Genomic DNA, 27,528 nt, shown 5'->3' on the forward strand with positions numbered 1-27,528 from the left:
ACCACCCTCCTTCCTCCTCTGATGATGATGGTGCTGAGTTTGAATTTGAGTCACGGCAAGATAGCCGCCGAGCTTTTTTGTGCCATTTCCTCACTGCCATCCTCCGTCGGCGTGTAGCACAGCAAGCGGGTTTGGGTGAATTCGGGGCAGGCAGCTTGGGGTTGGAATCGGATCCAGGAGTGGTGCAGGACGTGGCTTCCCCTCGCGTGGCAAACCCTCACCCAATGTCCTTTATCCAGTCAACAACATCGAGGATGCTGGCTGTTGCTACAGAAAAAACACTCCCTAGTGTGGGAGCACTCACTAGCATGGGGAGCGGCAGCTGTTAGGGCTGGAGTAGTGGGAGCAGCCGATCCTTGGAAGGAGTCACCTGGGTGACTGAGCTCACTAGCTTCAAGGTCGTTGTTCTAGAGCTTGGCCTGTTCCAACGATTTGGCCAGTTCATTGTGGCTTGTCAGGTCCTTCTTACCTGATTCGAGCAGTTGCTGCCTCATGTACCTCGAGCGGACCCCCGCGATGAGAGTGTCCTGGATCTGTTCTTCTTCACGAATGCGGCCTGTAGCAGCTTCGTACCCACACTTCTTGGCAAGTGTCCACAGATCCAAAAGGTAGTCATCGATGGTCACTTCTGGCCATTGGCGATGTAAAGCGAGTCGGTGCCTCACTAGGACCTCATTTTGCGACTTTGGGTAACGAACCTTCAAAGCCTCGATGGCAGCATCATATGTAGAGCAGTCCTTGATGACTGCATACCCTTTGATTCCTACCCTCAAAATGAGTGCGGACTTCCAGAGTGTGGAAGACATCTCTGGTCGCATTCAGGTAGGCCTGCAAGCAGTCTAACCAGTACGTGAACTCCTCAGCTGCGTCAGGGGACAGAGGGTCTATCAGCAGCATAACTGACTTGAGTAGAGCTTCATCGTTTAGGGAATAAGCTAATAAAATTGTAGTGTGAATAAAAGCTCTCATGACTGGAGGAAGAACATATGCTTTTATTAGCTTGTAACTGAGGGTAGGATCTTACAGTGGTCTGGGTTTAGGTGGGAAACCAGGGTTATATATTGGTTAATGGGGATGGAGCCAGCCATCAGTATAACACACCACCAGTGAATCTCAGTTCACTTCACACCCTTTATAAACTTATAGAACCATAGAACATGACAGCTCATAAACATGCCCATTTAATCCATGTCGAATTATTTACTCCATCTGTTCTCATAGTCCTGCACCCGGATCATGCTCCTCCCATCATTGTACCTATCCAAACTTGTCTTAAATGTCAAAATTGAACCTGCATCCACTGCCACCACTGGCAGCTCGTTCCACACTCTCACCACATCTAAGTGGAAAAATTCCCCTGAATGGCCCCCTTGAACATTTCGCCTTCACCCTTAGCCCATGTCCTCTCACTCTTGTCTCATTCACCCTTAGTGGTAAAAATATGTTTGCATTAACTCTGTTGATACCCATCATAATTTTGTATACCTCTATCAAATCTACCTTCATTCTCCCAACCGATTCAGCCTTTCCTTGTAAGTCAACTCTTCAAATCCTGGCAACATCCTTGTAAATTCTCTTTGTACTCTTTCAATCATATTGATATCTTTTCATCTTTTAAAATATTTTATTTAACAATTTTTCAACAGTAAATACATTTTTTCAATAAAAAACTTTCAAAAATTATTAATGTGCTATATAAAATCCCCCCTCCCCAACCCCAATAAAAGGAAAATAGAAAAAAAGAGGAAAAACTGGAGAATATCAAGAGAGTAAACTATATAATGTAAAGTTTTTAATAATATAATAATGCTAGAGGTTACCAAGAGATGGGGTCTTCAGAGACTCTATTAAACGTTTTCAAAATATGGGCACCATATTTTCCAAATACCTGATATTCATAAATCATAAGTAATCTTCTCAAGTGGAATACAGCTACGAAGCTCTGCATGCCATCTCTCCATCCCTAAATCTATAACTGATTTACAAGTAATAGCTGTACACTTCCTAGAAACTGCTAAACCAATTTGTACAAATTCAATTTGATACAGAATTATTTTCAATTTAGGTCTTATAGTCCTCATATTACCCAACAAAAATAACATTGGATCCTGTAGGAACTTAACCCCCTGTTATTCATTCCAAAAAATTTCCAACTTCCACCCAAAAATGCAGTAGAATACAGTAATGATCCAATTTCTTGACCACATTGAAAGCATAAATCTGATAATATAGGGTACAATTAAAAAAAATTTTTTGAGGAGTTAAATATAACTGATGTAAAAAATTATATTGAACCAACCTCCACCATTAATAACTTTTGGTTTTTTTATCTCTACATAATTGCATCCAATCTCTCATCTATTTGTCTATTCAAATCTGCTTCTGATCTTAACATCGATTTATGGACCCCTATTTTAGGGGCTTTCTTATGAAATAAATTATACATTATAGAGATAAATTTATTCACATTACCGTTTCGAATCAATAATTCCAATTCACTTTGGATAGGTAACGTCAAACTCGGACCTATCTTATCAGTCAAAAAAGCCTTAACTTGATAATAACAGAAAGAAGTATTATTTGACACATTAAATTTATTCTTCATTCATTTAAAGATAATGTCTTCCAGCTTCTAAACAATCTTCTATTCTCTCAACATCCATCCGCATCCAACTCCTCAGAAATTAATTATCCGTATCCATTTGACAAAAAGACATTTTTCGTGAAATTAAGTCTTTTGCACCTATTTCATCATCAATTTTATTCCATAATTCAATCAAATGTTTCAAAGCAGGTATATCTCTATTTCCCACCAACAATTTTGAATTCCACGTAAATAAAATCCTGTATATTATTTTCTCATATTTTACTGTTCTATATTAACCCAAGCAGGAATTTTATTTACACCAAAGAGTACATTAAGGTGATATGTGGGTGGAAATTAAAAAGTTTTAAAAGCACTGTTTTATTCGTACCAAATTAAATCATTATGTCCACGATTTCATAACTCCAAAGGAAATGGGGAAAATAAAATTTTTCTCAAGCAAAATATTTCAGTAACAATTGGGTCTAGGGCAGTGATTCTCATCTTTCCCTTCCCACCCACATACCACCTTAAGCAATCCCTTTCTAATCACAGAGCACTGATGAGATAGGGATTACTTAAAGTGGTATGTGAATGGAAAGAAAAAGGTTGAGAACTACTGGATTAAACTAATCAATCTAGCAACATTATCAGCAGGTTGTCACATTTTAACAAACCCTGTTTGATCCATATGAACTAAATTTGGTAAGTATTTAGCTCACCTATTTGCTAAGATTTTAGCAATAATTTTATAATCTGCATTCAATAATGATATAGGTAATAAGATGCAGGCTTTAACAGATCTTTACTTTTTTTTAGTATAACTGTAATAATTGGATTTGAAAAAGATTCCAGTAGAGAATGGGATTCCGCCACTTGCTTTAATACCTCCATAAAAGGAGGTATTAAAAGGTCCTTATCTTTCTTTAAAATTTCAGGTGTAAAACCATCCTCCTGAATGGTTACTTTACCACTCTGCAATCTCACTGACTTCTCTTGCCATAAAGGGAGCATCTAAATCTCTTTGATTCAAACCAGATAAAATTTATTTGAAATTTTTTAAAATTCTCAATGTTAGTCTTGTCACAAATAGACTGAGATCTATATAAATTAATATTAAAAAATTTAAATTAATCTTTAATTTCTTGAGTAACCCAGGGTTACTGGTGGCAGAGTTTATAAGTAATCTTCTTAGAGTTATTTTTAATAGCATTAATTGCTCTAAAAGTTTGTTCCTTTTTCAACTGCCAAGCTAAAACTTTGATTCCTTTCTCCTAATTCATAAAACCTTTGTTTAGTTCTCTCAATTAATTTTTCTGTTCTATAGGACTGAATTGTATTATAATGAAGTTTTTTTTTGTTATTAGATTCTTCTTTTTTCTCATCAGAAGGCCTTCTTTGTAAATCCTTTTCCAAAACTTTCTATTTCCTTTTCCAATTGGTCAATCTCTTTCATATAATCTATCTTATTTCTTGCTGTTTAACTTATTATCCGACCTCATAAATATGCCTTTAAAGCATTCCAAAGAACAAATTTATTGTCCACTGAATTAGAATTTATTTCTAAAAAAATCTTGAATCTGTTTCCTTATAAAATCACAAAACTCCACTCTCTTCACCAATGTAGAGTTAAATCTTCACTTATAAACCAATTTTTATTTCTCAGGGACCAAACATGTCATCAAAAGTCGAGAGTGATCAGATAAAATCTTAGTCTTAATTCTGTAAGCATAATTCTTCCTTGCAATTGCAGTATTGAAAATAAATCTATTCTTGAATAAGAATCATGTCTATGTGAATAAAAAGAATAGTCCCTTTCCTTCTGATTTAATCTCCTCCAAATATCTGTCAAGTTCAAATCTTTCATCAAACTCAAAATCATCTTTGCCGCTTTAGCTCTTACAACTGATCTTACCAACTTAGTCAACACCGGATCAAGACAGCAATTAAACTCCCCTCCTATCAAAACCTTTTTATAAGCTTCAGCTAAATGCAAAAAAGTATCATGAATAAAACCTTCATCATCTACATTTGGTACATAAATACTCATAAGTGTCCATATTTCAGAATAAATTAGACAATGAATCAAAACAAATCTCTTCACAGGATCCGTAACCACCTTTTGAATTTTAACAGGTGAAGTCTTCTTAATCAATATCTCAACTCCTCTTGCTTTAGAGTTAAATGTTGAGGCTACCACTTGATCTACCCTGTTAAATTAGTCTCTTGCAAAAAAGGATAGTCAACTTTCTTTTCTTTTTATAAGCTAACACCGTTTTTCTCTTAATTGGGTTATTAAGCCCATTATATTAAAACTTGCAAAATTTAATACCCTGCTATCAGCCATTTTTCTATTTCAAAAAAATTCAGAACTACCCTTGCACCCCCAGCACCATAAAACTATTAATCGCACTTGACATCTCCATCGAAAAAATAAGAAAATTGAAAAAAAAGAAAAACAAAAAAACATACTGCAAAAATGCCAATGGTACCCCCCCTCTATTGTATGGGAAGCAGCCTTCACCACAAGATAGCACATGGTTGTAGAAAGAGAAGGAAAGACCTCCACACACCCCCTACCCCCACAACCACCACTGGTAGTAACATTCCTGACATAAATGTAATAAGAAACAGTTCATTTGTAGGTATAAGCGGCCTCTTCATTATAGAAATTTTCACTTGGCTGCCCATACCTTGATTTCCAGCTTCAGGAATCTTAACCTGCATAGCTTCAATACCTTGTACCAATTTGGCTTCTTGATCTTCATATTCTATCCTTCTCCTTCTTCTTCCTCTTCTCTGTTTTGTTCTTCTTCTTGTTCTTCTCAGTCCCTCCAGTTCTACAAGAGGCTGAGCCTGTAAACCAATGCTGCTGACAGCAGCTTTAGTCGATTCATCCGTTCCCCATAGGGAAACAGTTTGTTTGGTTCTGCGAATGTGCCAATTTCACGCATGTGTGATTGATCTTGAAGAAGCTGCAAATCGATTATTATCTTCTGGACTCTGGTGCCATCTTCTCCGGCTTCCTGGAGAGTTGGTACTGGTATCACTTGTACGTGGATCTTTCATCTTATTGATATAATTTGTCCATTATCACTGCAACTGTTCCCCTAGATGCTGCCACATAAAAGGCAAGAAACACAGTAGAAGTGTCTTCATTTAAATGATCACCCATTCTGCATTTCAATGTAGAGGAAGGTATAACATAAATAGCCGATGCAGTACATTATGTTGGAAGTAATACAAGTCATTTGTTCTTGGAAGTAATGAACGAGACCTTGGACAGAAGGTAGGAAGGATTTAGACATACATCATGGTAACAGGCCCTTCCGGCCCACGAGGCCATGCCACTCCCCACCTCCAATTAATCTGCAATCCACCCCCCCATACATTTTCGAAGGGTGGGAGAAAACCAGAGTACCTGGAGGAAACCTACATAGACATGGACAGAACGAAGAAACAGACAGCACTGGATTCATACCGAGGTTGTTGGCGCCAACCATGCTGCTAAAATGGCATATCTTTCTTGAGAGACTAGATGATAAAGGAAGAGAAAATGTGGACCACAATATTGAGGAAAAATAATCCTTCAAGGAAACTGAAAAGGAACGAGGGTTCAAAAAAATGGGAGTGCTGCTGGAGCTGCTATCATGGCAGTACTGCCACTGGTGCGGACCTGCAGGGAGCAAGGAGAGGAGATACAGCTCTCCTCTGCGGGGGTTCTACCACACAGTCCAACTACCAACAGCTCCATATAGGCTTTAAATGGCCTGTTAAAGGAGCCGATGGTGGTTTATTTTCATATTCTGTGACACAGGGTCTGGACCCAAGATGGTGGTGCTTGTGTTTGGCAGCAGCCTTGAGAGGTTACAGACTCTGGAAAAGCAGAAGACTGACACGGGGCAGCAGAAAACAGGGAAACCACCCCCCTCCCCTCTGACCCCCTGTTTGAGAAGAGCAGAGGAGATGACTCATGAGATGGTATCCAAAGCAGTGGACCACTGAGGGACTTTACAGCTGAAGATCGCAAGCGGTGGACTGTTGGCGATTCAACTCAAGGAACCTATTGCAGGCTGCGAGCTGCTGGCAACTGCGGTCAAAGGACTTACACCAGGCTGCAGACTGCTGGAGACTGACTTGAGTCTGGCTGAAGTGATACCAGGCATCAGAACCAGGATGCGAGAAGGTACCGAGGTCAGAGGTCCTCATCTAGACCTTGGTTTGCTGATGATTGGGATGAATCTGTGTGGCTGCAGGAGCAATGGATGTGAATCCACGGACACTCGGTGATTCTGGGAGGACTTTCTTTGCTTCTCGTCCTCTGACTAAGAGGCGCCCGGCAATTTCGACTGAAAGTGAATTTGTCTGCCTTATGGCAGACGAAAGCACATGTTGTGTAATATTGCATCTGTTTTATTCATTATAATAAAGGAATCTCGAATTTTGAAGATGACATCAAGCTAGGAGTAGAAATGTAGATGCATCCAGGAAAGCAGAGAAAATATGAGGATAAAAATGCCTGATGTTGATGTCAAGTCCCTGCATGCACAGGAGAGCAAAGAATTTTCCTTAAAGTTTGCTTTGCTTAGAGCCTAACAGTGATTTTTTAGAAGACAAAAATAACATTTTAGTTGTTGTTAAGTATTAATAGATCAACGTCGTCCTCTTCCTTTGAGGTTCACAACCAAAGACCTTTGCCAAATGGTGCAGAGGAGGGTGGGGATTACTATATTGTGGTTATATGGTGAAGAAAAAATAAACAAGAAATATGAGCAGCACTGATTGAGCTCATTGGAACCAATGCAATAGAAACAGAGACATTAGAAATTCCAATATATTTCCCAATTTTTCCTCAACTGAGGATTTCCCTCCTTTGAGTTCTTGAAGCTTTGACTAGAATATAGAACATAAATCATTACAGCATAGTACAGACCCTATGGCCCTTGATCCACATACACCTGCCAAAAAAAAACTAAATCCTCCCAACCTCATAATCCTACACTCACTCCCAACCCTAGCAAGGCATTCCAGGCACCCACAACTCTCTGTGTAAAATACCTACACCTGATGTCTCCTCTAAGCTTTCCTCCCTTCACTTTGTACAGAAGTCAGTTCTATTTCCACAGTTTTTCTTTTTCTCCAAAAACCACAATGAGATCTTACTTTGTCCTCATTCTGCCCCACCAGCATCTATGTGATTATTCTCAATCTTCTTCAATTAACATACTATCAATTCCAAAGGGATTGTTTCTAAAGCAATGCCCTGCCTCACTCTGACATTATTCCAACTTCTGCTCTCCTTTGACACATCTCCATACAAGTGCTGAGCTACTCTGCGCTGCTTAACCTAATGAAAAGATGATTTTGTTGCGATTTTTCTGATTAGTACACAAATAGCTGGATACAAATTAGATAGAAGCATATTATTGTCCTCAGTGAAATTCAACAGCTCTAATCAGTCTCTAAAGTGGGTTTGGGGCATTTTATTTCATGCCCCAAACCCACTTTGAACTCTGTCCAATGTTAGCCTGAGGAATAGCATTTCATCTTTTGAAAAGTCTTTTGCAAACTTGCAGCCTGGCTATTGGATTTTAAAACTTTGGATCATAACCACAGCTGTCATTTTCTTGGACAGTTGGTTCCACAGTTACCACTTCGAGTTCAATCTTTTGTACTTTATTGTCTCATAATCACCCCTCTTTGCCTGGCATCTTTATCCCTTTCATTCTTTAATCACCTGTCTTGAATTAATAAAAATTTTGAACTACATTTTTGAACTTAAAACCTTGAGCTTCCATGCACAATAAAGGCACACATATTGAAAGAAGAATGGGAGAGTTATTAATACAGATACAATGACTGCTTTGTACAGTTTTCTGAAACTATCCTCATTTAAGGAGCTATTATTCCCTGAGGCCTTACAACCAAAAAAAAGAACAAGGGTCTGCAGCACAAAGCTGCTGAATTTGATATGAGAAAGCTTAATATTAGAAAAGTAGTAGCATTCTGTACATTGGAGACTCTAATTAGATGCTCAATTTGGAAAGTGATTGTTATGGATTTATATGTGACATTAAATATTAAATTATATTAATATATTTTGGAAAATCAGCCACTTCAAATTCTGAGAGCACTTGCTGAGTAATATAAAGGATATCACTCCATTTAGATAGCTTATATATTTATTTTGAAACATTCTTTGAAGCATCTTTCCTCTGGTGTGTTAATTTTGTAAAACTATTGAGGAAGCATGTGTATTTCCATATCATATGTCTCTTGCATCTTGACAGGGATTCAAGCAAGAAGGAAGATTTTATATAAGCTGGGACTTCCCCCATAGAATTACTCATGGTGATTAAGAGATCATAATCCTGTAAGGTGGCAGCTTGCTTTTGAAATAATTTGTAAAATAGTTTGTAAAAGATTTTCCAGTATTTTCTGACCAGTTTATTGCTTAACTGTGATGCACTGCAAAAGCAAACAAGATACATACCTGCGTCTTCTTTTTCTTTCTCCCCCCACCCCCCGCAACCAATCCCCTACCCCCAGGATCAAAGATAACTTGCTAACACTCCAAGTTTAAGGAGTAGAATATGTCTCTGTTTCAATTCTTTTTACACAGGATGGCTGGTGCTTAACAGCTATCATATAGTCTTGACAGACCAAGGTCTTGATCCAATGGCAAGAAAGTCCTGGATGATTAGAGACAAGCTCCACTGCACCAGCTTATGGAGACTTTAAACACACACAAACACTAAAAATATTATATTATTCTCCACATAATTTTGCTTTCTCCCTCTCTCATTTCTTCCATGACTCAACCCTAATCACTTTCCATCTATAATTGCCTTTCTCAGCCTCAGGACCCTTTCATTCATTTCATTGTATGCACATTGGGGTAGAAAATGTTTTAAGTGAGAGAAGCAATGAAATGAACTGATAGCCATTAATATCATGGGTAAATTAGTCAATCTTTTTTCTTGAATATTTTATTTAAATTTTCCATACAAAATACAAAATATAATAATCATATAGTAATATCAAATCCATTACACATGATGGGTTTTTTTAAATCCCTAAAAAAATAGAAAATACCCCACGAACATCCTCCCCCCAAATAATAACCCAAATAAGGATAGAAAGAAAGAAGAATACAAATAGGAAAGAAAAGAAAGCAGACCTGGTTGTCAAGAGATCACTGCCTTTCACGATTGTAACCTTTTTTCAGTTTTATTTATTTATTTATTCCAAGGAGTTAACAAGGTTTAGGGAAGGTTATTTATAAATTTATACCTACAATATGTAAATATGGGCACCAAATTTTCAAAAATATATCATATTCATTTCTTAAATTATATGTTATCTTCTCAAGAGGTATACAGCTATGAATTTTCGCGTGCCATCTTTCCAAACCTAAATGAGAATCTGATTTCCATGTCACTGCTATACATTTTCTTGCAACTGCTAATGAAATATTTACAAATTCTTTTTGTTATAAATTCAGTATCAATCTTGGTCTTATCCCTGAAATATTACCCAATAAAAACAACATTGGATCCTGTGGAAATTTAACTCCTGTGATTTGTTACAAAAATTTTCCTAACTCTATCCAAAATGATCTCAATTTTGGACATGCCCATGTAGAATGTAAAAAAGTACCAATCTCTTCGCTACATCTAAAACATTGACCTGAAAGATCTGACTTCAATCTATTTAATTTTTGTGAGGTAAGATATACTTGATTTGAAAAAAATTATACTGAACCAATCGATATCTAACATTTATTGTATTTGTCATACTATCTTGACATAGTTCTGACCAATTTTTATCCTTAATTATAATATTTAAATCTGTTTCCCATCTCTGTCTAGATTATGAATTCCCTTCTTTTGAGTTCCCTTTTGCAATAATATATGCATAGCTGAGAAAAATTTCTTAATAGATCTATTACAAATCAAGGTTTCTATTTCATTACTTTTAGGTAGTAATATTGTTGGACCCAATTTATAATGTAAATATGCTTTTATCTGATAATAACAAAAAATAATTGTATTATTTTGTATCCTATATTTATTCTTTTAATTGTTCAAATGACATTAAATTACCTACTTCATAATGATCTTCTATATTTCTAATTCCCTTGGAAAGCCCAATATTCAAAAGTTGATTATTCATTGTATATGGGATAAATCTATTTTGTTTCAAAGGCATTTTATTTTACACAGGGTTCCTCATTTCCATTTCAGTAAATTAGTCAATCATTTATGTAAATTTTGCTAGTTTTGCCTGTGCCTGCTCCACCATGCAGACTGCTGAGTGAATATAATTAACAAGTAAGTTAACCTCTTTGGAAAATATGTTAGAGTGAAAGAAGAAGAAAGAAACATTGTGTTGATTTATCAGTTTTATTTATTTTAATCCAATTGTGTTGAGTTCAGAGTAAAGCTTTGCTTGATGGCAGTTTCTGTTTTCTTAATTGCATGAGTTCATCATAAAGAATCTAGCCAGAAGGGGTTTGTCAAGGTTGTTGCCACCTTTCCATAGACATCTCCTCCTTCTCAGCTAATCGCCATCTAGCAGGTCACAAGGGCTGCCCCTTCTGATGGTGTGTTGCTGCTGCATTTGACAAGCTATCAAAAGTCTTGATAGATGCTCCACCAGCAATTGCAGTGATCCTCTAGTAATTCCATAAGGCTACATTTGTTTCAGCATGCCGCAGTTTTTTTGCCCCATTTCAGGTGGTGGCATGCCTTTCACTGTTTGATGCTGTACACACGCACATTATCAACCATGTTAACAATACATAACTCTTGATATTCATGAGCCATACATTGGTTTTCCGTAGTGACTTAGTTTAAACTGGTGCAATAAACTGCACAAAATGAATCCTCATGGTGCAATACCTGTTGTCACATTTAAGTCTGGGAGCAATTAGTTTTTTGCAGAAGTCTGGAAGTCAGGATTAGATAACCAGCATGTTTCATATCACTCCCTGCAGACTTTTACAATTTAAGAAAATATGGAAAGCACTAAACACTAAACACATAGAACTGTAACAACCATCAAAAATGAACCCTTGGATAGTAGGTAGCAGGGTTGCTATGGTTATAGCTCGAGGTAGAAAGAAGACTCACACACCAAGGGAGTGTAATCGACATTGACTTTATTGGGCTGCAGCTCTGCCTTTGAAAGGCAGCTGGCCGTGTCACCACCGGGTCGTGGCTTGAGCGAGGCCGCCTGCTGATTGGTTGTCCAAGATGCGCAGGCCTGGATTGGACCTCTTTGCAATCTGCTGGTTGTGATTGGCCAATTCAACTGCTATTCCTGGCACCTATAGGAGCAGGTGTCTCATCCCGCATGCTGTCTGCCCGATCATCATGTTCCACAACTATTTGCTATGTCAGTCCATGGAGTGGGCAGCGGACCACTACAAGTAGATGATTCCAACCGGTCGCTCTGTTGGCAAAATTGCAAGGTTAAGAAGAGGTGTTGGTTGGAATGTTGGCAGTTCTGTGTGCTGATTGCCATGAGAATTAACTTGATCTGTGGACTTTCAAGAGGTGTTCATCACATACATTATAATACCCTCACCAATTCAAACCCTGTGCAATTAGAACCATAGAACCCAACAGCAGAGAAAATGCCCTTCAGCCCATATAATTCATGCTGAACTATTATTCTGCCGTGACCCATTGACCTGCACCTGGAACATAGGCCTCCATACCCCTTTCATTCATGTTTCTTAAATGTCAAAAGCGAACCCTCATTCACCACTTCAACTGGTAGTTCGCTCCATACTCTCACCACTCTCTGAGTAAAGAAGTTCCCCCTAAACATCTCACCTTTAACCCATATCCTCTAGTTCTTGCCTCACCTAACCTCAGTGGTTGCATTGACTCTAAAATCTCCCTTCATACTTTTACACTCCAGAGAATAAAATCCTAACCTGTAACTCAGTTCCTCAAGTCCAGGTAACATCCTTACAAATCTTCTGTGCACTCTTTGAATCTTATTGATAACTTTCCTGTAGTTAGGTGACTAAACTCACTCCACAAATTTGTACCCATGATGACACTACCAATTTAAAGCTATTATGGCATTTCTATTGCCAAAGAACAAGTTCCACCAAGAGAAAATTCTTGTTGGTTTTCTTCACAGAGTCTCTATCCCCAAGTAAACAGACGACTGTGACTACAATGCCAGTATCTACTGGGTTGCAGGTGATACCCTGGTTGGCCTAAAGGTTGCTAGCCCCTTACCTGTGTTCTTCTCCAGATGGCGTTCACTGTGGCGACAATGACCCAGAATGAGTGCAGGACTTGGCCACATGGCAAAAAAAGTGAACAATGGCATGCTCAGGTTTAAATAACCCGCTCTGCTGAACAGGGGATGTGATATACAGGACCAACCAATGACAGTGAGTGCTCTGGCTGTTGAGTGGGCACACACCTGATTGGCAGGATGGAGAGGCTGGGCAGTGCCTAAGGGATGATGGGCAGTTTTGTGTGGCTTCCAATATCAGAGGTATGGTTACCTTGCCAATGTAACATAGGCCCTTCAAGCTTGCTGTGTTGTGCATTCAGATGATGAATGATCATCCAATCTCAGTACTCTATTTCTACTTTCTCACCATGGCCCTTGATCAGGGCATTAAGGGTTATGGGGAGAAAGCCAGGGAGTGGTGCTGAATGGGAGGATGGATCAGCAAAGCAGACTTGATGGACCAATAGGCCTACTTCTGCTCCTATATCTTTTGATCTTATAATCTTTTGAACATATTGAACTGCCTTCTCTTGCTGAGAAAACCACAGATTCACCATTATTTGGGTGAAGAAATTTCTCCTAATCTTAGAAAGACTCCCATACCTGCAATAGTAACTGTTTCTCTTTGCACAGATGTTGCCTGACTTGCTCAGTGTTTCCAGGTTGTTCTATTTCTGTTTCAGGTTTCCAGCACCTAAATTGTGTACCCTAAACAGCTGACCTTGGGAATGAACAAGAGGCCTATGTCTACTCTTGCATCTAATAGGCCCAGTCCCATTAAACGTATCATTGAGGTCACCTCTCAAACTCTATCACAATAAGGGGTCTTCATACATCAGTCCTGCCATCTCACAAACCAATCTGGTGAATATTTGCTTTATTCCCTCAGTAATACAAACATCCCCCTGTAGATAAGAAGACCAAAACTGAATATAGTTTTCAATCTGTTGTCCCACCAAAATTGCAAAACAACATTCCTGTTTGTGTAACTCACGTTTGGCCACTACACTGGTGAACATCATATTTGCATTCGTACTGACCTTCTGTACATACACACATTGACATGAGTGCACAAGGACACCAGGTCTTATTGCAATTCCCTTTCCTAATCTCTTACCTCTAAAATAATAATCTGCCTTCCTGTTTTTGCCTTAAATGGGAAAAGCAATCAATTCTGTGGATAACAATGATTGAAAAGTGTGAACTGTTCCTTAAATTATTAAAAAAAGGATTGCTGTTAATGTGTAATAAATGAATCTTTGCAATTTAGCATAATAGTGTCTACTGACTAATGCAGATGGCTGTCAATAACACACCTAGATTCTGTACCTATTTCTTCAAACTACTTTTCTAATACAACACTCTTCAGAGAATGATGGATACATTAACATAATACAGTTTTATATTTGACCATTCTATTATAGGTATATGAGTATATTTGCCTTATTACAATGTGATAGTACAGATTCTATCACCAATGTCTATATGTACATAGTACAGATGGTAGTGTAGGATAACTGTGATTGGCTGAGAGTGTAGCCACACCTACTGGCAGGTCTTAAAGAATTGCTCCTAGCCAGACCAGGTCATTCTGGACTGGTCGACCTTAGTTAATAAAAGCCTTGGTTTGGATCAACAAGTCTTTGGTTCTTTCGACGCACAAATCTATAGGTTTTTTAGAATATTAGTCCATTTTACTGATCTCAAAATTGACTTTGGGACCACGAGATAAGACAAAGTTGGATAGATTTCTACATTGTAAGGAAATTAAGGGATATGGGGAAAAGGCAGGTAGGTGGCTAATAGCCTATCATCAGATCAGCCATGATCACATTTGAATGGCAGAGCAGGCCAACAGGCTGAATGGCCTACTCCCACTCCTGCTCCAATTTCGTATGTTCTAAATTGGCAGATCTCAGCCTCATGCTCCAAAATTGGTTCCTGTATACTTCTGAAAAACCAATATTAAATCATCCAGTAATGTGCTGCTGATCAATGTTAAGCTTACCTGCAATACCTACTGAATGGGAATAGCTGGTTGATGGCCAATGTGGATGTTGAGGTGAAACAGTGGATAATGGTGGGAGAAAAACATGTTGTGGCTGAAGTTGCATTACAGCACAAAGAAACAGTATCTTTGGAAGACAATGACTTAAACCTGGTGAAAGTAAATAGAGTCAATTAAAATAAAGAATCACCAAAACTACAGATGCTGGAATCTTGAACAGACAACTCAGCAGGTGAGGCAACATCCATGGATAAAAATTGTCAGTGGGTCAATTGTCCATGAATAGAAAATACACGGGCCTTGATAAAGGGTCCTGACCCAAATCATCGACTGAATGTTTCTACCCATGGATATTGCCTCACCTGCTGAGTCACTCCAGATGCCCATTTTTTTAACTAAAATGAAGTTATTTTTGATGCCTTAGGTGTACAGAGTAAGCTCAAAGTTCAGATTTATTGTCGGACTACATACATGAGATTCTTTATTTCCCTAGGACGAGACAGAATTATCACTTATTGGTAGTCCAAAAAAGGAAGTCTAGATCTAGACTATCAGGTTAAGGATGAGAGGGTGAAAATTTAATGGAATCTGAGAGGTGGATTTTCACACAGAGCCTGTTGAATGTTTGAAAGGGGCTGCCTGAGGAAGTTGTTTATAAAATTAGATTTTAGATTTCATATTTATTGTTAACATTACATACAACCCTGAGATTCTTCTTTCTGCGGGCGAGGCAGAATTACCACTTATTGGCAGTGCAAAAAAATCTGTACCCAGCTTACAAGAGTAAAATCAAGAACTGTAAACAGATAATGAATGTAAATGAGCTGACTGTGTAATACAGAGAGAATTTAAAATCAATAAAGTGCACAAGAGTCCTTAAATGAGTCTCTGATTGAGTTTGTCGTTGAAGAGTCTGATTGTGGATGGGTAGCAGCTGTTCCTGAACTTGGTGGTACGTCTTGTGGCACCGATACCTCCTTCCTGATGGTAGCAGCGAGAACAGAAAGTGTGCTGTCTGATGTGGATCCTTGATGATTGCTGCCCAACGGCAGCATTCCCTATAGAAGTTCTCTATGGTGGGGAGGGTTTTGCCTGTGATGTCCTGGGTTGTGTCCACGACCTTTTGCAGGGCTTTACATTCAGCACACTTTCCACTACACATCTCTAGAAATTTGCCTGATGTATGTGTATTCAATGTAGTATTTGTGTCTTTATTTACCACAGCTACCTCATCCTTGAATTCGCAAATACAGCAACTCCAACACCTTCAGCAACTGCAACAACAGAACCACCAGCTGCCTGGCCAGCAGGCATCATCCCCTCAAAAACAAAGCCAGTCTCCAGGACAAGGACTCCATTCACCGCTGACTCCAACCAATCCCCTTCAGGTATGACAATTTAATTCAATGGAAGAGAATAATGTACATGCTTTGTGAATGTTGATGTTCCTGATCAGACAGATTGGCAGAGCTTAAGAAAAAGAGCTTCGAATGAACTCCATGAAGTGTTTCAGGTGCATTTGGATTTAACCTCAACCTCAACTATCAAATTGAAGTCACTTCAGATTTTAAGAGTAAACTTTTGATTAAATTAAAGCAATGTTAGCTCAAGGAACATTGTTCAGTTTGATAATGATAATGAGTTTATTGTCATATACATCATGCATGTCTAATTATCCCTGATCCCACCCAGATCAGGGACAATTAGAGATGCAAAAGAAAAGCCTCCTTCCCAACTACAATGCACCAAAATTCTTGCTTACTGCAGTTGAACAGATACTTCTTTAAATACTACCAAAACAACGATAATAAACAACAATATACTTAATGAAAAAGAGACAATAAATACAAAAATTAGGTTGATAATAAATATTCACAATTATACGAGTGGGAAAATTGACTTGCAATAGAGCAGACAATCCTTGTGTGATGACAGAGCTGTTCCTGATTTTTGTAATGAAGGGAGATTTGATAGCCAGATATTTAAACATAGTTTGAGAATATGGGCACAATTTAGAAGGTTCTTTTGGATTTCAGAATTTTTTCCCTTACTAGTCCTAATGTATCTAATTACCCTTTTCTACCCTTGTTGCACGATATAGATTTTTAAGGATTGGAACAGATTGGGCATTAAATGTTTTAAAGACCTTATTATTCAAAATAAGTTTGTTTCTTTTGAACAATTTGTGGTTAAATTTTAATTACCAAACATGCATGTTTTTTAGATTTTTACAGGTTAGACATTTCATTCAATCTAGGATCCATGATTTTTTCCGCCAATTCCCAAGACAAATATTCTTGATTTGCTTGATTTACAGTTTTCTCATAAAGTTCAAAATCTCTTATTTATAACAATTTGCTTGATTTAAGAATGGCCTCATTAATTAAGCTCGAGAGACTGGGAGCAGGTTTTGAATCTATCATTTCTGGATATTGTTTAGGGCTCTATTTGTAATTTGCTTAATGCGACCTCCCTTTGTGCTCATCATTGCTTATTACATAGGAACATAGGAAGTAGGAGCAGGAGTAGGCCAAAAATGGCCCATCAAGCCTGCTCCGCCGTTAATTTAAAATTGTCCGTAGAGTACTTATGACTAAAGTTAAATTATCTCGTTTTTTTCTCTGATATAAACCCTCTATGTGACAAATGTAAAATTGCTGAGGCTTCTTTGATTCACATATTTTAGATTTGCCCTAATTTAGAAAAAATTTGGAAAGATATTTTTTTAAACATTATTGGTGATTCTTAAGGTTAAGTTGGAACCTTGCCCTTAAATTGCTCTTTTTTGATCATCTCAAGATGATGATGTTTTATTGACATCAACTCAAAATATAATTTTATCGTTTACTTCATTGCTAGCCAGATGTATAATTTTGATAAAATGTAAAGATAATACTCCACCTACCCAATGGTTAAATGATATTATGTCTTGTTTAAGTTTAGAAAAAAATTAGATATGCCATCCAAGATTCAAATATTAATTTCCTAAACACATGGGGCCCTTTTTTGGACCATGGCCACAATCTAAAGTTTTAGGGTTGTCATACTCTTTGATGCTGTGCTGTCTGTTTCCAGGTTGTCATCACTTGATATCCACAAGTTAGTTTAGTTTTTAATCTTTTATAGTGGTAGGGCCTTTGAATTACAGGATTTTGATTTTTTTTCTTACAATTTGTATTGCTTACATAATTGTACTGTTTAATTTTTGTATTATTGGAAACCTCAATAAAAATATCTTTAAAAAAGAACCAGATGGCCATTGGAAAGAAACTACTATTAGACCTAAAGTGCTGTTCTTTTTGTTTTGAATATTTTAATTTTGATTTTCAAAGACTCGTATAAATCCAACTAAGCTACAGATTATTTTTCAACAATTGTGTATATCATACAGAGCCTATTTTATGCCCTACCCCTCTCCCCTCCCTTCCGTACCCTAATATAATACAAAAAAAATTATAAAAACTAAACAAATACAATTATATAATTAAAGCCAAAAACTTTTAAGGGAACTTAAGAAGAGCCTGAAAGAAACCTAAAATAAAAGGATAAGGAACAAAATGCAACAACACATCACCTGCTCCTTGACCCACTTTGCATTCCACTACTGATAGGATTGTTGTATTCACTTTATCTAAAAGGGGTATAATTACCTCTGCACACCAACGTCGCAGATCGGGCTGCCCCACCCTAACAAATGTGCCATATTTCTTCCTCAAATTGTATGTAATTTTCTCCAGGGGAATACAACACTGCATTTCCGTCTTCCATCATCTAATGTTTAGTTGGGAGTCAGACTTCCACGTTACCACTATATACTTCCTGGCTACCGACAAGGCCACCTTCACAAACTGAATTTGGTATCTGGACAGTTTCTAACACACATGCATAATGTTTCTCAGAAGGTACAATTCTGGATCCTGTGGAAAATCCATCTTTGTAATTTTTTTTCAGAATGTCCCCCAGGTCCTCCCAGAAGGATCTCGCCTTTGTACACAGCCAGGTTGAATGCATAAAGGTTCCAGTCTCCACACCACACCTAAAGCACATTTCCAAGATTTCTGGTTTAGCTTTATGTAATTTTTGTGATGTGAGGTACAGTTGATGCAGGAAATTGTATTGCACAAATCTATTGCTAACATTAATAACTGCTGTCACATTGTCCAGAAACAAGCCTGATCAGCACTGCTCGTGGATTGTTGTGCCCAAGTCCAACTCCCACCTTTTCCTCAACTTATGTAAGCCCAGCTTCAGGTCCTCACTTTAGAATAGGAGATACATCGTAGAGATAAACGTAAACGAATTCCCCATTCGAATTAGAATCTCCATGTCACTATACGGTCAGAGCCATAGACTCTCCCAAATTATCCCTTTAGAAAGATCTTAGCTGAAATTAGCAGAAGAAAGTTCTATTAGACAAATCATATTTATTCCTCAGCTGTGCAAATGACAGGAGCTTACTTGCTCATAACAATCCTCAATACACCTGATACCCTTCTGGCACCAGGTGACCAGGAACTTATATTGAGAGTCATGGGTATTAATTTGTTCTGGGTCAAGGGTGTTTTAGGAAATATCCCCACCTTTAATCTAATACATTGATTTTATTTTTGCCATGTTTGAATTATGTTTTAATATGGGGTTATCCATTTTCCCTGATTCCATTTTGGTGTCCCATTTATATATAAACTCTCCTGCTATCTTTTCTCCTACTGTGTGTAGTACAATTTGTGCCCAGGAGAGGGGTACCACCTCCCTCAAAGAGTGAAGCAATAAACCTCGACTGGGCTGTCCAATAGTATTTTTTAAATCCAGCAATCTCATACCTCCCAATTTATAATCCCAAGCCATCTTTTCCATGGATATTCTAGCCACCTTACCATTCCACTTTCTGATATATCCACCTTAAAGAATCCCTAGGCCAATGGAATAGGCAAGTACTGAAACAGGTATTGTAGTTTTGGCATCATTTTAATTTTAATATAAATAACCCTGCCCCCCAAAGTTATGGGTAAGGTCCTCCATCTACTTAGGTCCTTCTCTATCTTCCAGAGCAAAGGGAGATGATTGAGTTCATATAAATTGCATATATCCTTATCCACTTTTATCCCCAAATATTTAATATCCTCTTGCAGCCATTTAAATTGACCCTTTTGTTGGTATTGTCTATAGTCACCATTTGTCAAGGGCATAATTTCACTCTTGTCCAGATTTATCTTATTCCCAGAGATCTTGCCATAATCCTCCATTGTGGTCTGCAGCTTGGCCAACGGTCCCCCTGGGTCAATCAAATATATTCACACATCATCAGCGAATAAATTGATTTTATGCTCCCTTGGCCCACTTTGAACCCCTTTATATCTGAGTCCCATTGAATAACTTCTGCCAGAGGTTCAATAGGTAGGGTCTGTGGGGTCATTGGGCAGGCCTGTCTACTAGAGCTGCCCAACAGGAACAGTGAAGACGTTTGCCCATTCATAATAATTTTAGCTTGGGGTTTATGATAGAGCGTCCTTACCCAATTGATAAATGGTGGTCCCAATCCAAATCTCTCCAGTACTTAGAATAAGAAGTCCCTCTCCAGTCTGTCAAAGGCCTTCTCCACGTCTTGAACTACTGCTGTGCCTGGATCCATCCCTGATGCTCTATATTGAGTAATCTACATATATTTTCTGCTGATTTTCTCTTTTGTACAAATCCAGCTTGATCTGGATTTGTTAAATTCGGTAAATATTGAGCCCACCTATTGTCTAGTGTTTTTGCTATAATTTTATAATCTACATTCAATGATGAAATAGGAGGAGGGCTTCAATGGGTTCCTGTCTTTTTTGCAGATCACTATAATAATTGCTGTTGAGAAAGACTCCGGAAGGGTATGTGTCTCCACCGCCTGGTCAAACACCCCCATAATAAGGGGAATTAAAAGATCCTTGAACTCTTTATAAAATTCAGCAGGGAATCCATCCTCCCCCATTGATTTCTTAGGCTGCAATGAGCCCAGGGCTTTCTCAATCTCCTCTCTAGAGAAGGGGGCACTCAATCCCTCTCATCTTAATCCAAACTTGGTAGTTCCAATGTAGACAAGAAATCATCTATTTTCGCAGGGTCTCCCTCTGATTAGAATTTATACAACTCTGTATAGAACTTTCTAAATGTTTCATTTATCTCCTTTGGTTTATGTAAAATCTGGTCTTCCCCTGTTTGAATCACATTAATTGTTCCTGAGACCTCTTCCGCCCTCTCCTGCCAAGACAAGTCTTTATGGGCCCTTTCCCCTAGCTTATAATACTGTTGTTTAGATTTTAGGATTATCTTTTCGATCTTATATGTTTGTATTGTGTTGTATTTGAGCTTTTTGTTCATTAAATTCCTATATTTATCCTCAGATCCTGATCTTTGATAGTCTTTCTCCGATTGGGTTATTTCCTGCTCCAAGTCGTTTATTTCTTTCATATGCCCCTTTTTCATACCTTTCATATATCCAATTATCTGGCCCCTTAAATAAAGCCTTCAATGTATTCCATAATAAGAAACTATTGGCAGTAGAGAGACAGTTCATCTGAGTGCTGTTTTTTTGGCCTGTGCACCTTCTGCCCAAAGGTAGCGTGAGAAGAGGTTGTGATCAGCTTAATGAGGATCTTTAATGTGGTTGGCTGCCTACTCGAGCCAGTGCCTTACATAGATGTCAGCAATGGATGGGAGATCAGAACTCCAATAGATCTGGCTATGTTTGGTACCATCTGGAGTTTTCTGAATTCCTGGGCATTCAACTTCCCAAACCAGGCTGTGATGCAACCAGTCAGTATACATTCCATAATGCATCTGTAGAAGTTTAATAGAGTATTCTCAACCCTTAGAACAGGGCTGTCAAACTCAAATTCACAGAGGGCCAAAATTAAAAACTTGGACTGAGTCGTGGGCCAAACTAAATATTTATTGAAAATTTTCAACAACATCTGCATGTTTTCTCTTCTTTCAACATATGTAATGTTAAACTTTTTCTTATTAAAATAAATGTTTAATAATAGTTTTGGTTAAACTCATTCCAGAAGAAGCATTAACAAATGAGAAATAAAATATTCAATAAATAATATTTCTCTATAGCCTTTAAGCTCCTTTTAAATGTATTTTTTTTTCACAAGCCAACAAGTCAAAAAAATAACAACTTGCTTCAATGACAAACAGGTTTGTCTTTTAAAATGATGAACATATAGTCTGCCTCCCACCTGTCTTGAAAGGTCCTGTTTTCTGTCTTTTGTTTGGCCATTTTCCGTAAGGGGTTTATTCCATGTGAGTTGGGCGACAGGTCGCAGATGCTAATGAAAGTAAACAGAGGAGGTGGGGGCGATTAGCGGGCTGACGGGCCGGCGCCAACGCATTCGCAAAGCATTCTGGGATTTGTAGTATTAGCTGTGCATGCGCTACACTGGGGCGGCGGCCAGCGGGCCAGCTGTAATACATATTTGATATGATCTTGCGGGCCAAATATAATTATATCACGGGCCAAATTTGGCCCGCGGGCCAGAGTTTGACATGTGTGCCTTAGAAAGTCCAAAGTTCAAATTTATTGTCAATCTACATGTACTGACAATGACCACACCAGTAGTGCGAGTATAAGACAGCTTTAATAAACTAATATGTACACTAAGAGGTCTTGTCTCTCTGCAAGACGAACCTGGAAGGCTAGACTGTAGCTCTGGACTGCTTTATGTACAAGGTCACCGGGATGACCCCTAGTGACCTAGTGGTGTAATTACATATCACCACATTCACTCCCCCTTAAAAAATTGTTATTCCCACCCCACCCCACCCCCCCCCCCCACTGTCCTCCTTCCCTTGTTTGTAAGTTCATATGTCCATAATTTTTCGTGGCTTCCGTTGTCTTCTGGACCTCCTCAGTAATGGTATAGGGGTGGGAAGTGCGGTCTGCCTTTCGGGCCTTCTTGGTGGAGGTGTGGGAGTGGGAAGTACTAGATGGCCTTGTGGCCATGTGGCCTGGGGATCCTCTTGTATGGGATTAGGTCCTGCCATCAAGTCTAGGGTGGGGATATTTTATGTGGCGGGCGTACCCAGGGTCCTGATTTCCGGGCGTGGGTCGTATAGTCCTCTGGGGTGACTCAATAGACGACTGTTCTAGTGACTGCTGCTGCGCTCCTTGTTGATCCGTAGACATCTGTGTTTCCTCCACGTTGTTCACACATCCGGCCGGCGCGAGATCCCTGGTGGCCACCAAGTCGTCTCTTCCATCTGGGAATGTGACGAAGGCGTACTGAGGGTTCGCGGGCCTCGCCTCCACTTGATCCACCAGCGGGTCTGCTTTGTGGGGTCTGCAGTGCTGCCGGAGGAGAACAGGTCCCAGTGTCATCATCCATTTAGGCAGCACTGTGCCCGTCGTGGCTTTCCTTGTGAAAGAAAAGATACGTTCATGTGGGGTCATGTTAGTGGCAGTACACAACAAAGAACATATAACGTGTAGGGCTTCTGGCAACACTTCTTGCCATCTAGTAACAGGCAGGTCTTTTGCTTTTAAAGTCAAAAGGACCATTTTCCAGATAGTGGCATTTTCCCTTTCGACTTGTCCATTTCCCCTGGGATTGTAACTTGAAGTGTGGCTGGTAGCAATCCCTCTCTCGTGCAGATACTGCTGTACTTCTGCGTTCATGAATGTAGCACCCCTGTCTGTGTATGTAGTTCGGGTACCCAAATATGCTGAAGATGGGTTGGAGGCATTTTATAACAGTGGCTGCTGATACATCAGAACACGGGATTGCGAATGGGAAATGAGAATATTCATCTATTACGTTTAGGAAATAGACATTTCTATTATTGGATGGGAGCGGGCCTTTAAAATCGAGCCTGAGGTGCTCAAAAGGTTTGGTAGCTTTTATCAGGGTGGCTTTATCTGGCCGGTAAAATTGCGGTTTGCATTCTGCACAGATGGGGCAGCTCTTGTTCACTGACCTCACTTCCTTTTCTGAAAATGGAAGGTTTTGAGTTTTAATGAAGTGAAACAGTCTAGCGACCCCTGGGTGGCCCAACTCATTGTGCAAGCTCTTCAACTGGGACGTGTGGTTAAGGATGGCACAAGTGCCTCTGGACAGCGTGTCCGGGGGGCTCGTTGAGTCTCCTGGGGCGGTATAGAATGTCGTAGATAAATGTAGACAATTCTACCTGCCAGCACAGGATTTTGTCATTCTTAATTCTCCCCCTGTTCTGGTTATCGAACATAAAAGCCACAGACTGTTGGTCCGTGACGAGGGTGAAGTGTTTGCACACCAGATAATGTCGCCAGTGCCTTACTGCTTCCACAATGGCTAGGGCCTCCTTCTCTACTGCTGAGTGTCTTACCTCTGACCCCTGTAGGGTTCACGAGAAAAAGGACACCGGTCATCCGTCTTGGTTTAGGGTGGCTGCCAGAGTCACATCGGATGCGCCCGTTTCTACTTGAAACAGGATCGACTCATCTATGGACCGCATAGTAGCTTTAGCGATATGGTCCCTAATGTCCCTTAATGCTCTGGTGGCTGCTGGGCACAGTGGGAAAACTGAGGCTTTTATGTGGGCGGGCCATGCCGGAGTAGTTGGGGACCCATTGGGCATAGTAAGCGAACAGTCCCAAATATCTTTTTAGTGCTTTCAGCATGTGTGGCACTGGGAGGTCTAGGAGAGGGTGCATACGGGCTGGGTCTGGGCTGATTTCCCCATTCTACACTATGTAGCCCAGGATTGGCAACTTACTGGCGCTAAAGACACATTTATCTCTGTTGTATGTTAGGTTCCTTTCCTCGGCTGCCTGGAAGAAGTGTTTTAAATTCGTGTCATGATCCTCCTGAGTGTGGCCACAGATTGTCACATTGTCTAAGTAGGGGAACACTGCTTTCAGTTGGAACTCATCTACTATTCGGTCCATTTTTCTCTGAAACAGGGACACTCCATTGGTGACACCGAAGGGGAGTCGCAGAAATTGATAGAGCCTGCCGTCTGCCTCAAGTGCCGTGTAAATGCAATCGCTGTTTATAATGGGCAGTTGGTGGTATGCCGCCTTCAGGTCTATGGTGGAGAACACCTTGTACTGCGCAATGTTGTTGACCATGTCTGCTGTGCGTGGCAGGGAGTAGGCATCTAGTTGTGTAAATTTCTTGATTGGCTGTAATCCACTACCATGCACAGTTTTTCTCCTGACTTTACTACAACCACATGGGCTCTCCAGGGGCTGGTGCTCTGCTCTATGATGCCCTCCTCTAGAAGCCTGCGGACCTCTGTCCTAATGAAGGCTCTGTCTCTCGGGATGCACCTCCTGCTCTTTGTGGCTATTGGTGTGCATTCTGGGGTCAGGTTTGTGAACAGCAGAGGGGGTTCTATGTTCAGGACAGAGAGGCTGCAGTGTTGTTTCTTCGTATAGTGTAGTGGGGGGGGGGGGGGGTGGGTGAGGCCCGTTGTGCACTATTGTAATGCTTTCTAACTGGCACTGAAAATCTAACCCCAATAGCAGCTGCTGGCTGCTAACAAGATCCAGTGCTCACTCGGGCGTGTGGGGAGGGCAAGGCGGTTGACTAACCCCTGGTCAATAAAACTTTCAGTGCTTCCACTATCTATTAAGCAATTTACCCTCACATCATTAATTTTGATGCACACAGTGGCATCAGATAAATTGTGTGGACTCACCTGATTCATGCATAGGAAAGCAAGTCTAGCGTGTCTTTCTGTCTTTCGTGTCCGACCATCTGATAGTACTCGGCGTCATATTCATCTCCTGAAGACTGTGTCCTCTGCTCTGTAACATTTGTCCAAGATGGCCGGCTGCACATGGCATTCTTCTTCTTCTGTTTGACTGTGGATAAAGAAGAGCTTTCCCACCTCTCATTAGCATGAGAATGGGCCTTGGCTGTGGCCTTGGGGCTTCTGCAGACTTTTGCATAATACCCACTTTTTCCACAGTTGGAACAGACATTTTCACTGGCAGGGCAGAGGGCTCTGGGGTGCTTTCTTTGTCCACTGAAAAAGCACTTGGGACCCTCAAGGTGTGTTGCTGCTGCTAGAGAATCCAGCAGTGTGTCGTTTGTCCCAGCCCCAGGGTCCTGTGAGTACTCCTCCAATTCTTTCCTGGTGCTTTCTAAAGCTTCTGCAATAGTCTCTGCCTCATCTAGCCCCACCATTCTTTTCTCCAGCAATCGATGTCTCGTCTCAGTGGACCGTAAACCCTCACAATTCTGTCCCTAATAAGGTCCTCCGCATACTCCTGAGCTGATACTGCTTTAAAGTTGCAGTTTCTCACCAGGTTTTTCAGAGAGAGTATAAAGTCTCTGGCAGACTCCCCTACTTGTTGTGACCTGGTCATGAGCCTGTACCGGGAGTGGAGTTCGCTATGCCCCTACTGTAATGCCTCTGTAAAGTGCTCATTGCCTCTTGGTAGGACCTGGCATCCTGTATAAGGAAATAAGGGTGGTCTCCCAGCTGCGCTAACAGCAGCATTAATAGCTCTTTATCCAATGCCTCAGCACCCTCCACGTAATTCAGAAAGCATCTCAGCCAGCGGCCGAAGTGCATGCCAGCTCTGGAATTTCTGGAGTCGAGCTCCAGCCTGTCCGTTCGCAGCACATGGCTAAGCCACACTCTATGGTCCCTTAGGTAATGTGGGGGAACCCCGGGAGTTGTTCCCGGTCTCCACATGGTCTCTGGGTCTAGGTGGAGCAAGGGCGGACCCTGGGGTACTGGGAGCTGCTGGTAGAGCCTCTGTGGGGCTTGTGTCTGCTGGAGGAGTAACCTGGTGCTTGGGGCTGTTGGTTGAGTCTCTGGCTTTGGGGGGATCCCAGCGGTACCAGCAGGTCTCTGTGGTACTGGGGAAACTGCTGCTGGGGGGGTGACGGTAGCGGTGTCTGCTTTCCCTGGCTCTGGAGTGGTTGGGAATTCTGCACATATGTGGTGATCGGGAGCACAACTTGTCAAGATGCTTCTACCCGCGCTTGTAGTGGCCCCTTTCTGATTGGACCGGGGTTTAGGATCGGGGGCGCCTGTACCGGCAAATCCATGGGCAGGCAGGGCTCTTGGCCATTTCTTACCTGCTCTATCATACTTCTGTGGTCTTCACCGCATTCCACCATGATTCCAGTACAGCAGTCCCTTGCCATCTCTGTCCTCGGATGCACATGCGTGCTGGTCATCCCCGGATTCCATTCCTCAGGAAGAGTCTCCAGGTGGTCGGGAATGCACATTGGAGCAGAAGCAGCTTCCATCGTAGTAGCTATGATATTAGTTTATTAAATTGTACTGACAGTAACCACACCAGCAGTGCGAGTATAAGACTGCTTTATTAAATTAATATGTACACTATGAGGTGTTGTCTCTCTGCAAGATGAACCTGGAAGATGAGACTGTAGCTCTGGACTGCTTTATATAGCTCTGAACTGGTGTAATTACATATCACCACAGTACATACTTGACATTCTTTTACCTGGAGGCCAGGCAGAATTTCTACTTATCGATCATGGAAAAAATTGTACCAAGATATGTATACAAAAGAGAGAAATCTAAACTAACTGAATGTGCAATACAGAAAAAAATATTTAATAATAAATAATATGAAAAGTCACAGTCCTTAAATGAATATCTGATTGAGTCTGTTATTTAGGAGTTTGAAGGTGGAGGGGTAGCAAGTGTTCCTGAACGTGGTGATACA

At 40.2% G+C, this 27,528-nt stretch overlaps 1 protein-coding gene across 5 annotated transcripts in view; it reads left to right on the forward strand.

Annotated features, from left to right (window-relative positions):
- pou6f2 (POU class 6 homeobox 2) overlaps positions 1-27,528 on the forward strand; it is a 652,592-nt gene that overhangs the window by 452,974 nt on the left and 172,090 nt on the right. For all 5 annotated transcript variants that reach the window (XM_069920652.1, XM_069920651.1, XM_069920654.1 and 2 more), the window contains one exon: positions 16,080-16,243. In XM_069920652.1, the coding sequence (XP_069776753.1) occupies positions 16,080-16,243 (164 nt within the window). The remainder of the gene's footprint in view (positions 1-16,079; positions 16,244-27,528) is intronic.

This window comes from Narcine bancroftii, chromosome 2 (genome assembly GCF_036971445.1).
Source record: "Narcine bancroftii isolate sNarBan1 chromosome 2, sNarBan1.hap1, whole genome shotgun sequence".
Classification (NCBI taxonomy): Eukaryota; Metazoa; Chordata; class Chondrichthyes; order Torpediniformes; family Narcinidae; genus Narcine; species Narcine bancroftii.